The following is a 14,142-nucleotide window of genomic DNA, read 5'->3' on the forward strand; positions in this document are numbered from 1 at the left end:
TCTTTCCTTCTTTCTTTCCTTCTTTCTTTCTTCTTTCTTTCCTTCTTTCTTTCTTTCCTTCTTTCTTTCTTTCCTTCTTTCTTTCTTTCTTTCTTTCTTTCTCTCTCTCTCTCTCTCTCTCTCTTTCTCTCTTGCTTTCTTTCTTTCTTTTCTTGCTTTCTTTTCTTTTTTCCCTCCCTTCCTCTCTCCCTTCCTTCTTTTTCTCTCTTTCTTCCCTTTCTTTCCTTTCTCTCTCCCTCTCCCTCTCCCCCCCCCCTTTCTTTCTCTCTCTTTCTTTGCTTCTCTCTATCTTTCTATATAGTTGACTTGATTTGAGAGACAGCTTGTGTCTCTCTGTGTGGGCTTCCTACAGACACCTACAGGATGTTGAGATTCTCTCCTTATGGAGAAGATAGTCGGGGTGGGAGCTCAAACAAGAATTCTAGGTTGCTAACTCTCTCCCAAGCTCAGAAGGATGGTCCCAGTGGGTGCTTTGAGGTCACCTGACACAGGGTGGGCATATGTAAGCCAGTCTGTGTCAGCTTGTCTTGGCCAAGGAGCACTCCCTGGAACTTGTTTATCAAGAATACACTGCATATGGGTTGAAAGTGTTACACTACAATTGTGAGGCAAAACAGTGCTTTTGTGTCTCTCCAGGACCCAGAAAGATGGATGGATGGATGAACCAGCCTGTGGAGCGCAGGCAAGTACATACAGTGCATGTGAGACAACTCAGTAAGGTGAAAAAGGACTTGCTTAGCAAGTCAATCCTCAGATGAAGGAAATTAACCTTAACAGGATGCTGACAGTCACAGAAGCCAAAAAAATGTGAAAGCAGACTTGTTTTTCAGATTTTTTCTTAATTTTTTCCCCTGTGAATTAGTTTGGGGGAGGAGGGGGTTGTTTTCTTGGTTTTTTGTTTTGTTTTGGGTTTTTTTTTTTTTTGTCTGTTCCTTTGTTGGAAAATAGAGAGATTTTGAAATTTTACACCCTGCAATTTCTGCAGCACTCATTGTCATTGGAGGAAACAGACATAGCCTACAGATGGGACGCAGAATCTAACCCATGCAGTAGCTGAATACATGCATGCATAAAGACAGACTTTATTCAGGCTGCACCACAAATCTATAAAAATATGCCAGTGAAATTGCCAGCCTCTCAGAAAAATTGGCACTGGAAAACAGCAGAGTTCCTGGCCTGGTGCCCTCCTCTTTCCACAACCTGTGAGCAAAACTATATAAACCCGTGTAAATCGAAAACAAGACTGTTCTGTAGTGAATTTCAGGACCTATTGCATTGTTGTGGGATAGCAAGAAATTGCCCCCAGGTAAGTAACATACAACACCATGCATGAATATTGGCAGACGGAGAGAAATAACAGAATTGCCCCTTGCAACATCATGCTATAGCCACTGAGTTCAAGAAAGACTTGCTGAGATAAAAGCTAAGAAAATAATCAAGCATTAGCATCACAAAGCACAAATGAGAAGCAAGGAAAATCCATTAAAGAGTGTGAAGTACCAGAAAGGTAAATGGCTTTATCAACCATGAACTCCTCTGCAAAACGGATGTGACAAAAATTCTTCTTGCTTTTCCGAATTGCTGTTATATCTCCACACTGCTCAAAGACTTCCTGAATAATTTCCTCCGTTGCATTTTCTGGTAATCCTCCAACAAACACTGTTTTACACCCAGGAGGTCTCTCTCTTGTCGAAGGTGGCGGAAGATCTAAGTCAAAACAGAAATCACATTGGAATACAAAATTTGTCTTTTGATCCATTGGCTCTATACACCCCTTCAATCAGTTCTGGGCAGCAAGAGTTACTTGACATAGTATAGAGGCAGAAAAGGGGGACAAGCAAAATAATTGAATATTGCAGAGATTATCCAAAATCGATTACTTGAATCTAAACCCTTTCAAGCTTTAGGTGGTACTTCAAACATTTATTTCTGCCACTGCAGGTTGTTCTCCAGGACAGACAGTGACGTCTGAAAGGGTCTGTTTTTCTATTCCCTGTACAGCCACACAAAACCAAAAAAAATATTCTGTTTCAAAGCAGAGGGGCTTCTGCAACTGATTTGACCCTGAGCACAGATCTCAGACTCTAGTGCAGTGCAGTCAAAGCCTGAACTGCACCATTTCTGGCTCATACCCATCACTCACCACGCTCACCAAGTGTGTGGGCTGTGAGCAAGCCCATGCTGCGTACACCCTGTGCACTTGGGCTGGACACCTTTCCCTGGTATTAGCATAATTTCATTTCTGTCTCAGAGTACAGGAGCACAGAAAAACAAAGTGGGAAACACAACAAAGTGACAGCATGATGAAAACACTCTGCCGGTTATCTGTTTTGTCTTGTTGCCAGATAATGGAGCAGGCAGCAGCACAGGGAAAGGATAACCTCATTGTTTACAAGTGCTCATGAGGTGGAGTAGATAGAAATTCTACCTTCATGTATATATAGAGAGAATTTATACACGCTTATATTGGAAAAACTATTAAGTTTTTGAAAGTTGTATAAAAAATAAAAACTTTCATAATGCTTCACCTTGTTTATACACAGTGAAAGTAATTCTCTAAGGATGAATATGACTAATGATTTACTGTTTTGGCACTTTAACACAGTAAAGGATGTTGCAACCTTAAAGTGTACATATATATATACATACATACATACTCACATACACAACCAGTTTGATTAAACTGTGATCTGGATACACTGCAAATCCAGAGCACCTGAATATTTGCTTAATGTTCTCATTTCACAGTGAAAGCTAAAGTCACTAGTATGATGGCTCGGAAACTCATGGGACCAACACACAAAATCAGGGTTTGTGCCTGAGCTGGTATCTGAGTGGGAAGAGTTTTCCATTTGCACAGTCGTAGCAGGAACAGGAGGGAACCTAGACCCTGCATTCAAAAAGAAAAAGGAACTCATCTGCCATGTTGAACTTTTAAAAAAATGGCAGGACACAAGCTGTAGCCCCCTTTCCCTCCATGTCCCTCAAAAAGGGACTGAAGTGAGGCGTTTTGGGGTGCAAGGCACTGTGTTCAGGGACACGAGCCCAGATCAGTCCCATCTAACTACAAGCACCTGAAGGAGAGTGCAGAAATGAACAGCACCATATTAGCTTTATGTTTTGTGACATCCTGATCTACGGGAAAGACAGGTATATACTATGAGCAGTGTAGATCTTTAGGCTGTGTTACTTTTCTTTAAGTATTTTTCTTTTCTGTACAAGCTTCATAGTTTTTTATGTGACCTTACAGAGGCGAATAAGGATGCTCTTATGCCATACCATGCTTTACACATATAATAGACCTTAGATGGAAAGACCACACATGCCTGTAATTATAAAGCATTACTGTTATTAGATAAAAAAAATTCATGCAATGCATTTAGGAAAGTAACAGTCTTTCTTCAGTTGCACTTACTTGGGTTTGGAGGAAAGAGCGTGCAGCTTTTGCAGTGAATTATTTCTTTGACTATAGGCACATCTGTTGGTGGTGGTGGTGGCACTAACCCCATGCCTGGTATCATTGGGTTAATTGGAGTGATTCCAGTCATCATGCTAAGGCTTGGATCAAAGCCTGGTACACAGATTGAATCTGTAAGTATAGAACATAAAATCCTGGCTTATAAATCTTGAAACTACTAGTTAAAATTTTCTTGTATGGACAGTTTCCCTTTAAGTCCATTTTCCTTGTTTATTTCACAAGCATCACTGTAAGAATTAGGAGAAGGAGAAAAGGAAAAATGGAAAAATGGAAAAAGCAGAGAAATAGGGAGCAGACAGGGAGAAGGAGAGAGAAAGGGAAAGGAAGAGGGGGAGGGGGATGAGGAGGAGGGAGCTGCATTCTCAGTTAAAAAAAAATAAACTAGAAGGGAATGTTACATAATCTAAAATATTAACATGACTGAGTAAAATATAGCACACTAACATGTAAAACCATGCACCATGAATATCTGTTATTATCTGGAATGCAATTTTCTTTTCATATTACTACTGTGGTGTTTACATTGCTTTCTGCCCAAAGCATAAAAAGAATATAATTTAACATTGATATGTCCTCTCCATCTAATTGTCAGACAGATTTATCACAACATAGCCTTCTCACATAAGTGACCTTGATTTACAAACAATACAGAGAAAGATCCATTTCTGGCTGCTTTATAGATGTCTAGTTAGCCAACACTTCTAACCATTTTACCCTGGAATATAAATTTACAGCTGCACAGAATGGAGTCTTTTTGAACCTTGGAATTAGTTCCTTCTTGTCCTGTTATTTAATTGGATTAGTAGATTCACCTCAACATATGTACTATTAACATATACCACTACAGCCTCATAAAGTAAAATGAATATTTGGCAAGCATTTCTTTTTCTTCCTCCTGATCTCCTTGCCAAGACTTCTACATGTATAACTTAAAGCTGAAAGATTTACCGGGGAGCACCAGTGCTTTAACACCAAGAATTGTAATAAGCAGATGTTTCAGAGGAACCGAGAGCCAACTTCTGAAATTCGTTTTCTCTAAAAACAAGGCTTTGGGTTTCTTGAGGCATAATGAATAAAATATTTTGAGAGACCGATCTCTTTGTTGGCATAACACTGCTGCTATTTGGCATCATCAATTATTTAAAAGAAGAGAGTTACTTTGGTGTTCTACAGATTTTCTGCTGAGTTTTCTGGCTAGCAACTGGAAAGTATTTAATGATACATGTAAACATGGGGTTTGGTAGCTCAGGAGCTTGTTTATTTTGAAGAAGCAAAGAGGGAAGAGGGAAACAACTCCTTCTCAAGCATTTTATACGTACATATACTCGTATATGTATATATATATATATATATATATATATGCATACATATGAGCTTTGAGCTAATTTTAAAAAGGCAGCATGATTAATGAAATGTGACCAGAGAGACACCAGTTTTTCCATCCTAAATCTGCTGCTGAGAAGCTATGTAGCCCTGGGTCAGCCCTCTGACCCTTCTGTATCTTCATTTCTACATCTACAAAACAGGCAGAGCAATACTCACTTACTGGCAAGTATTAGCTTACATTTTTATAGCATTCTGCAGGTGTAAAGCACTCTGTGGGGGCTGAAAATTAGCATTATTATTCCTGTGAAGCATCCATAATCATCTTCTCCAGGAATGACAACTGAGGACTGAGAAGTACTCTAAAAGAGCTCATATCTGTCTCAACTGCATGCTCCCTGTTCTTCATGCACTGACTGTGAGCCTTTACCACCTTCAGGCAGTCGTGTACAACAAGCGTAGCAAGTGCACAGTAAGCAAGGACTTGCTTTAGGCTTAGTGAAGACTAGTATTAATGAAAAGTCATGATATTACGTTATTTTTTTAATAAGCAGGTTTTGAAAAAGGATTTGCTCTGGATGTGATGCTTTTTTTCAGTATCAATGTATACACATGGCTTTTCAGATTTAGCTTTGAAACTTGGAGTCTGTCGCTTATTCTGCAAGATGCAGCGGTGGCCATATATTAAATATTCATGGTGAATGCTGGGATATGGAGTTCGAGGTGAAAGGGCAACACATAATTCAAAGAAATCCTTAGGCTATGCTAATAATCTTAATCTCTGTTTTACAAGTCAGGCTTCAAACAGTCACAGAAGACCACAAAGACTACATTTTGCAGTACTCTCTGGCTGTGGATGGAACTCCATCTTTGTTACTAGCTGCTAAAACATCCCATAGAGCTCAGTGACATGCAAAGCAGGTCACCATGCTAGCACACAACAAACTGTGCCATATCAGTCCTCTCCTGGCATCAGGAGATGCCAAATGACGCATTTTGTCTATTCTTCTGGACAAGAGTAGGGTCTACTACAGTCCCAGCCAGATACAAAATCTCATATTGAATCCAATATCCACAGTACAGCTGCAGCATTCTGAAGCACAGGTACAAGATGATGGACAGAAGCCAAGTTCTCCCTGTCCCATAAGCACCTTTCAGGCCCCATGGCACAGCCAAGGAAAAAGGTCATCATCTGGCAAGTGCCACCACAAGGTGTATTCGGCTTTTGCTGTTCTGTCCTTAGAACAACCACCAGATATATTTCAGTTTTTCTCCAGAGTTAGTGACATGAAATAACAGCAAACTCTGCCCAAACCACAGGCACATCCTCTCACCCAGAGCAAGGACAATAGGTTTCAATAAGGTTCAGTTTTGTGAATTTTCTTTTGGCAGTGGTGCAGACACAGAGAAAAACAAATCTAAGGGAGATGGACACAGGGAAACTCATGTCCACAAACACTGCGAATCTGGGCATGGGGAGGAGAGCTTTTAGGCTGCATGCTAATCAGAAGAGATTTGTGAATTAAACAGAAGAAAATTATTTGCCACTAATTCCTGGCACATCCAAGCAAATGTGGCTTTGTAAGTAACTTTGCCTGTGTTAAATTAGTACATGGCTTTGTCATCAGTTTCTTTCACAACTAGAATCAATCTACAAGAGCATGAGCAAAGTGCTGGGGTCCAGTCCAACACTCATGGAATGTCCTTCTAGGAGTGCTGGGAGTCTGTGCTTTCAGAAGGTGACTGTGCTAAGCTATACTGAAGAGGACTCAGTCAATAATTCTTGAAATTTAATTCCACATCTTGCAGGCAGTAATCCAAGCCCTGCTAAGGTCAATAGCAAGACTACTGAAGGCACAAACAGATTTTAACCCCGACCACGTTTAAATTCTCTGTCCTCTTGAATCAGTTTCTTCTTTTTCCCAGTGTGTTAAATTAAGAATGACATGCTCTCATACATTAGTATCAGCACTGAGAGGATGCACAGGTACCAACTGGCAAGCATCCTGGAAAGAAAATAATTCTCTGAAAACTAAAAACTATTATTGTGCATTGCAGTGATGGAAAATCCAGATGAATTTCTAAAGAGAGAAGCTCTTGTTTGGACCCCTGAAAAGACTGGTGGTGCTTGCATCTCCAGAGAAGAAGATGCATACCACCTGGATATTGCTGATAAATCATGACAAGGGACTATAGATGGGATATCCAAAGGAAATACTGGTCTGGACTCTGAGGTGCAGAGAAAAAAGAATGATAGTCACCGCAAAAGAAAGTTAATAAATTTTCCACATCTGTGATAGGATCTAGAAGAATCCCAAGTTTAACTATATTAACGCTATTGAGTAGTGCAATAATAGAAGCTGGATATATAGCTCTTGTCTAGAAACAAGGGATGATCATCCATCAGCACCACCACTGCAGTCTGCTCCACGTCCTGGCAAAATGCCTATCTGGAGCAGGGCCAGGACACCAAACTTAGCACTGGAGGCAACTCCTGTTGAACTAACTGGTAAGATTGCTGGTCTTCAGCATGAAATAAAATGATAGGAGTTATGCAAGGATTTAAAAAAATAGGAATCGATCCTGCCCACGTATGATTTTTTTAACAGATCTCCTTAAAGATATGATTATTAAGATACTGTAGACTTTAATATGTTACTCTAAACAAAAAATATATTACATTTATAAGCAACACAGCTGAAGAGTTAAAAAAGTAATATTTTATGCTTTTAGTGATCATGGCATTCTTTTTAAAGGGATCTATTTATATTTATGCAGTTAGCCAAGGGTTTATAAATTATAAAAACAATCCAGAAGAAGAAACAAAATTTTCATTTAAAAATGTTAATAAAGAATTAATAAATGAAATCATTAAAATAGAAAGTAATCAGAGATCATAAAAAACTTTAAGAATAGAAAAGGACATGTTGATCAAATTAGACTCCTTGTGGATATTGTACAAAATGTTTGAACATTCACACATTTGCATATGAAAATAAAAGTATTTAATATCAATATTTTGAAGACAGAATATTTTGAAATGGAGAGGCCTAAATTTGGCAAAGCAAGTTAATTCCTGTTTCATCTGATAAAAAATTGGCATGGTGGAGGACAATAAAAACCTCTGGAAAGCAAATATTTGGAATTGGCAATCAGAGAGACAGTAAGAAAAACCTTGAACACATGGAGTAGTTTTTAGAGCTTCTTTTTCTTTCAAGTGGAATAAAAGAACACCACATTTCATAGGAAATCTCTGAGTCTGATAAAAACAGAAGCACAATAAAATTCCTTTGATGAAAACTACGTTCTAACACAGTAAGTAGTGTAAAACAATTGCTTTTATTAGGGTCCATTTTGGAAGGGCAGGAATAACTTTGTCTTCCATAAAAACAGCCACACAATCTTGTAGAACCATCCTCCTTTCCTTCTTTGGCAAGGTTGCTGTCTGAATCACCTTATGTTTTGCCACATTATTGCTGTGCTCAGGTAACAAGGATCTTTGTTCCTGCCAGCTGTCCTTTTGGGTATTGCACTCCATTGCCAATATTAAGTTACCACCATATTTCCACCAGCCCTTGCCACAAGGTATTAATCTACTCAAAGTCACTTTTTAAGGGTATAATCCCCTCTATGATTCATAGTATTAGCCCTTAGGCGTGTCTTTATGTTTTTTTGCCTGTGACTGCCAATTGTTTTTGTGGAGTTTTATGACAGCTGCCAAGATGTATTTCTGTTGGATGAATAAGAACATCCACAAAACAGGGGTTTGTGAGCACAAACATGGAAGGTTTCCGCTATGGACATCATCAGCCATGTGGCTCAGACCTGCTGGTCAAACACAGAGAGAAACTCACTGGTGAGCAGTGAAAACAATGATCTGAGCACAAAGCAACTAACAGAAATAATAAATGCTGAAAAGGTTCCCAGGGCATGGGAGTAATAATTTTATACCTACAGAAATAGTCTGTTTTCTGCTAGGGAATGCCAACATGAACTGAAAGCACTAGGACAGTCCTGGCAGCAGCTGGCAGTAAATATATTAAGATGCTTCTTAAACTTTGCTTTCTTTGGAGGAAAAAAAAAGATCTGGAGACCAGATATTTGATCATGCACTTTAGAAATATCACTGCTGAGTATTTTGAGACTGAATATTGAGTAGATTTCTAAAATTTGAAATTAAAATTGAAAAAGAGCAAATCTAATAGAGAATCTGCCTCCCTTATAACAAATACATATATATATACATACATACATATATGTATATATACACATATATACTATCACTAGAAAATAATGTGTTGCTATTTTTTAATTTGAAATAAAGAAAGGACATTATTAGAGTAAGGAAGAGTTACTCTAAAAACTTGTGTTTTTATCTAAAATTCTCCCTTAAAACTCAGCAGTCTGCCGGTGCCTTTATTATCAACACAATCTAATCTTTTCCCTACGAGCAATTAAGAATGCATATTCAGCTGCCAGCCAGAGATCAAAGCTGGATCACTGTTTTCCATGGTCATCCAGTGCCTAATATCTTCTGGGTTTCACGAAGCTTTTGGTGGATGTGACTCGTTTGGTCAATATTTAGAGCTTCTCTCATCAGCATCTTCGAATGCATTTCCTTGACCAGTTTAGGCACCATTAAATGTCTAGACTTGTCTGTCTCTAAAATAGATGCTGGATTGTCTGGTGAGATTCTAGACACATAGTAATAAACAAAGGTGGGGTAAAAAAATTTGACAGGTCCCCCATTTGACCAGCTTAGCCACTATCATCCTATCTCAGGGCAAGGAACATCAGACTGTGGCCAGTAGCAGAAGCCTGGGGCACCAGAATAAGAAATAAGCAGGTAAAGAGCAAAATATTCTTAGCTGATATACATTGAGTGCTTACATATTTTCAGTGATAGAGATCATAACTGAACAATACTTTCTAGCAGGCTTCTATTCCACATAACTTAATTTTATCTATACCTTTTTACTAAATCCTACTATGTACCTAATTATATTTTGAATACATTGGATCCTCTTTGTATCTGTGGCTTTCAAAGTAGCAACTGAGTTGGGAATTGTGCTTCTTTGCTAAAACAAGGTATTTGGCAGTTCCAGGTGCACCTTCTAGTTCTTCTATCCCGAAAAATCATTAATCCCTTATTCACCTTATCCACAAGATTCCAGCTTTCATTTCTGCTTTTATATTTTGCCATGTGTTTAGCAAAGTGACCTTTGTCTCTGTGGAACTGCTACAAAGGAATATGGATATGGAACCTCTGATTTTGGCCCCTTTTAAAATCATGAGAAGGTAAGTGCAAGGGCAGAGATGCCTTTGTAGGTGCTCCTCTAGTCCTGAGTTGTTGAAGGTCTGAGTGCTGAAGACGTGGGCAGATGCCCTTACAGAGATGCTGCAGGAACACAACCAGTGAAGGACCACGTGAGCACAGGACTCCTGCAGGAACAGGAGTAAGAGGTGCAGGATCAATGTTTGTGCGGGTGTTCGTGTGTGTGTGTGCACATGTGAAGGTGTGTATTTGGAGCAGTGGAAAGGAGTGAGTTGACAAGGGCCAGGAAATCAGCTTCTTGGCTTCTGGCTTTCTCAGTTGGCCAGGGGATCCCTGTTAACACCACTCAGCAAGAGCCACATACTGTGAAACAGAGCCTGGTCTGTAGCAAATACAAGTCTCTAAGGGAGTTTTGACAGAACAGAGGGTGAGGGGGAATCCAGATGAATGTTTCTCATTAATAATCAATGAAGTTATAATTTAGTTGAACTCTACAGTGTCTGCCAGACCCACTTCATAAACAAAGCCCTTGTAGCATTATCAAAACACTTGCCACTTGAAAATTACATCTATGAGACATATATCACTGACAAAGCTTTAGGGCTGTATAACTGTACTTGCTTTTTTGAAGAAAGCACAGAGACTGCACAGAAGTTTACAGCAGACAATCCCAAAACTTTAGATGCTGTTCTTCAGAGCTAGTTATGCTGTAGCTGAAAACACTAAAAGCAAGTCTGTCCTCCTCTTGATCCCTGCCCACAAAATCACTTGACAACACTATATTTAGAGCACTATACGTGACAAAGACTAAATTAAAGAAAACCACCTTCTCTTTTTACAAGCAAATCATGAGGTGAATCCTGGTTCATCCTTTATTGCTGCAGCGCTTGGCACAACAGGACCTCAATCTTGTTTCGAGCTTCTAATGCAATGCAAATAATAGGAGAGAATAACAAATAATAATAATACAACAAAGCATTACCACAATGGATGCCACTCTCCTCCAAAGATGCAATTTCAACCCTGTTGTGCTAAGAAATCTACAATGTTAATGTTATTTCTAATACTGTTTCTGCTTATGGATAGCCACCAGTGCCATTTTTACCTCAGACGGGTTTCAGGTACTACCTTCCCATGGTGAATTAATTTTGTTTCCCCTTAGAACATGTCTGCAAAAATATACCTGACTGACAAGCCCTAGAGTGATCTGGAAAACTCAGGGCTTAATGCTGAGGGAATCTGATGATGGCTTGTCAGTTTTTAATGCCTGACAGCTGCATGTGTAAGAAGCTAAGCCAGAGAAAAAGTGACTAATCTTAGTCTCCATCCACAATCAACTTCTCTTCCATGTGAAAAACTCTGTTGCTATTACAGCAGAAACATGTGGGGATGAAAATTGAAATGGTACCAAACAGAAAAATAGCAAAGAAGGGAAAATGTGAAGAGAAAAATCAAAATAAATGCAGGGAAAGAAATGAAGGAGAGGGAAAGAGGAAAGGACAACAATATCGTCTGGACTGTGTCATACCTTATCCACAGGCTCTTTTGACCTGTGCCAGGAGTTTGAAGGATTCATGAGTTTATAGCACCTCACAACATCCATAGTACTGACCTTCCCAAAGTCTCTGCTGCTTTTGAACCTTTCCAGAGAATAGGAATAATGGGCTTCTTCCACCTTTTCAGCAATAAATCACTTCCTTGCATGGGGTCAGTCACAAGTCCATTGTGAAGAAAATAACAAAAATGCAAATTGTGTACAGTGCCACCTGGTCCCCAGTTAATGGCTCCTGAGCTGGTTTGCAAAAATATGGGGCTGGCCAATATGCAAGAAGCAATGTAATACGTTGCCTATATGCTGTAAAATATGCACAGGTCTTATTTCCTGACTTTCAAAAGTCTTTGTGCACTCACTATTTGCTGCTTGGGACAATCCTCCCTGTTCTGAGATTTTTCCTCCAATTTCTTCAATTTTGTGCTCATTGCAATGGGCTATTTTGTAAGGTTAGCCTTAGCCAAACTAAGTAACCTCCCTAAGCTCCAATGGGAACTGTTCAGTCTGTTTGCCAAATCAACCTCTTCCTAAAACAAAACATTGCCATGTTCCTTGAAAACAAGATCACCTTTCACTTCAAAGTCCTAGAAGATGAGAAAAGAAATAAATAAAACATGATTACACAGCCTAGGAACTGTTAATGGATTTTTTTTCTTGCTTGATATCTAGGAAAGTGCTAGTATTCAGTATTCCAGAAATTTGAAAGGCATTTGTACAGCCACAAAAAGGAAAAAAAAAAAGTTTATTGGAAGATATAAGCTCCTAAGATGTAAATTAATACTGAAAAGAAATTGGAGAAATAGGAAAAATTAAAATTCCCAGGCTATGCTAATACTGAAATATGATCCTTATAAAAAATGAAACATAAAATCTTTCAGTGTGTAAGAGATGGTAAAATACCATCTTCTGGTAATTAATGTGACCTCAGAGAAAATGGGTGGAAAAAAAAAAAGAAATTCAGACATGCCATTGGACATTTTCCAAATGAAAACAAAAGGGACTCATTTTTCTCATGAATCATGAAAGAAATTCTGGCTATTAAGCTGGAGTTAGTGTGTGGATTCTTGAATCTGTGGAATGCATACAAACACTCTCCTTGCCTTTCCAGGGTCATAGGAGAAACAACAGCCTTGTCAAAACTGGAAAAAAGCTGTACAACCCAGAAAGGTGTATCAGCTGCACAGTTAAGTTCTTGCAGAAACATAATAAAAACTGTGCTCTGACAGACTGAAGGGTCCTTCTAGCCCTCTAGCCCAGACACCTGCCTCCAACAGCAAATTCCTAATTTTGTTCAGTACCAGAACAGAACTACTCTAAAGTGACATTTCCATATAATATTCTCCAAATCTCCCACACTCACTCTGCTGCTCAGGGACTTCCTAAAGCAGAGGAGGTTTTGTGCCTCCTCCAGGTTTATTTTTGGATGAAAATAATAATGAGCTTTATTGCAGGGGATGTATTTCTTTTGATACCATTACAAGAGATGACAGAAAGTTGTGCTGTGAAATCAGCAGGAAAATCTTGAGTGATGGTATTTCAAACCTTTAACCAAGTTATTCTACATGCATGATTCTCTTTTAAAAGTCTGAGCAAATAGCCAAAAGAGAGATTTAAGCTATAATTTTAAATTATTATTCCTGGTACTATTTTCCTCGTCTCTTTTATGTTAAATCATTTAAATAACAGTGTCAAAACTCTTAAATCTATAGTATCTTTAACCTCCTGAGTAGTAGAAGAAGGTTAAGTATACTAGCTGTAGTAAAGAGTTGCTGTCTGCATATGAATGTAGTAAGGATTCTTGATATTTTGTATTATCCTCCACTAGAATTGTTTGACCTCCATACAGTTCATGGCAGTAACTTGTAGGACAATATTTGAATGCTCTGTGCATGAGCAGAATACATGTTGGATTTGAATTTGATTAACTAACTGTTGAGTAAGTAATAGAGTGGTACTTGGTGAATTAATAAACTGTTTATTGGTTAAGAATTAACCAAGAATCCTATCTTGAGAATTCTATGCTACATAAAACATGATCTGAAAAGAATCCAGATTTGAGAGCAGCAAGTAATGCTCCTGAATGTCTGTAGAAATAGCTATCTTAATTAAACTCCAATATACTATGACAAAGCCTATTTTGGCTAGATTTTTTGCTATAAAAGTCATCTAGCACCTCAGCAACCTGAAAACACTCCTACGTGCTTAGGTATCACTGCAAACACAGAATGTTGGTGACTACAGCTCTTCAGGACCATGAGAAACCAGTTATCTTTACAAAAGCAGGTACCTTTACACTCTTTTACCTCCCATAAGCAGGTACTGTAGCTAAGGGCTGGCTTCAGGCCATGGGCAGCACATCTCCATCCAGACCACAAGGATTTGTGAGTTCACAGGGGTCACAGACAGGTATGGCCTCAGCACTGGGGAGCCATGTGGGCAGGAAGAGAATGATAAGGGAGCTTGCACATAGACAGAGATGGCAGAGGATGTAAAATCAGATGCAACAGGCAATGG

At 38.9% G+C, this 14,142-nt stretch overlaps 1 protein-coding gene across 19 annotated transcripts in view; it reads right to left on the minus strand.

Annotated features, from left to right (window-relative positions):
• ENOX1 (ecto-NOX disulfide-thiol exchanger 1) overlaps nt 1-14,142 on the minus strand; it is a 358,280-nt gene that overhangs the window by 97,809 nt on the left and 246,329 nt on the right. For all 19 annotated transcript variants that reach the window (XM_072928853.1, XM_072928835.1, XM_072928826.1 and 16 more), the window contains 2 exons: nt 3,416-3,589; nt 1,501-1,707 (listed from right to left, as the gene is read on the minus strand). In XM_072928853.1, coding sequence (XP_072784954.1) covers nt 1,501-1,707; nt 3,416-3,551 — 343 coding nt within the window. In that variant the 5' untranslated portion in view covers nt 3,552-3,589. The remainder of the gene's footprint in view (nt 1-1,500; nt 1,708-3,415; nt 3,590-14,142) is intronic.

This window comes from Taeniopygia guttata, chromosome 1, assembly GCF_048771995.1.
Source record: "Taeniopygia guttata chromosome 1, bTaeGut7.mat, whole genome shotgun sequence".
Classification (NCBI taxonomy): Eukaryota; Metazoa; Chordata; class Aves; order Passeriformes; family Estrildidae; genus Taeniopygia; species Taeniopygia guttata.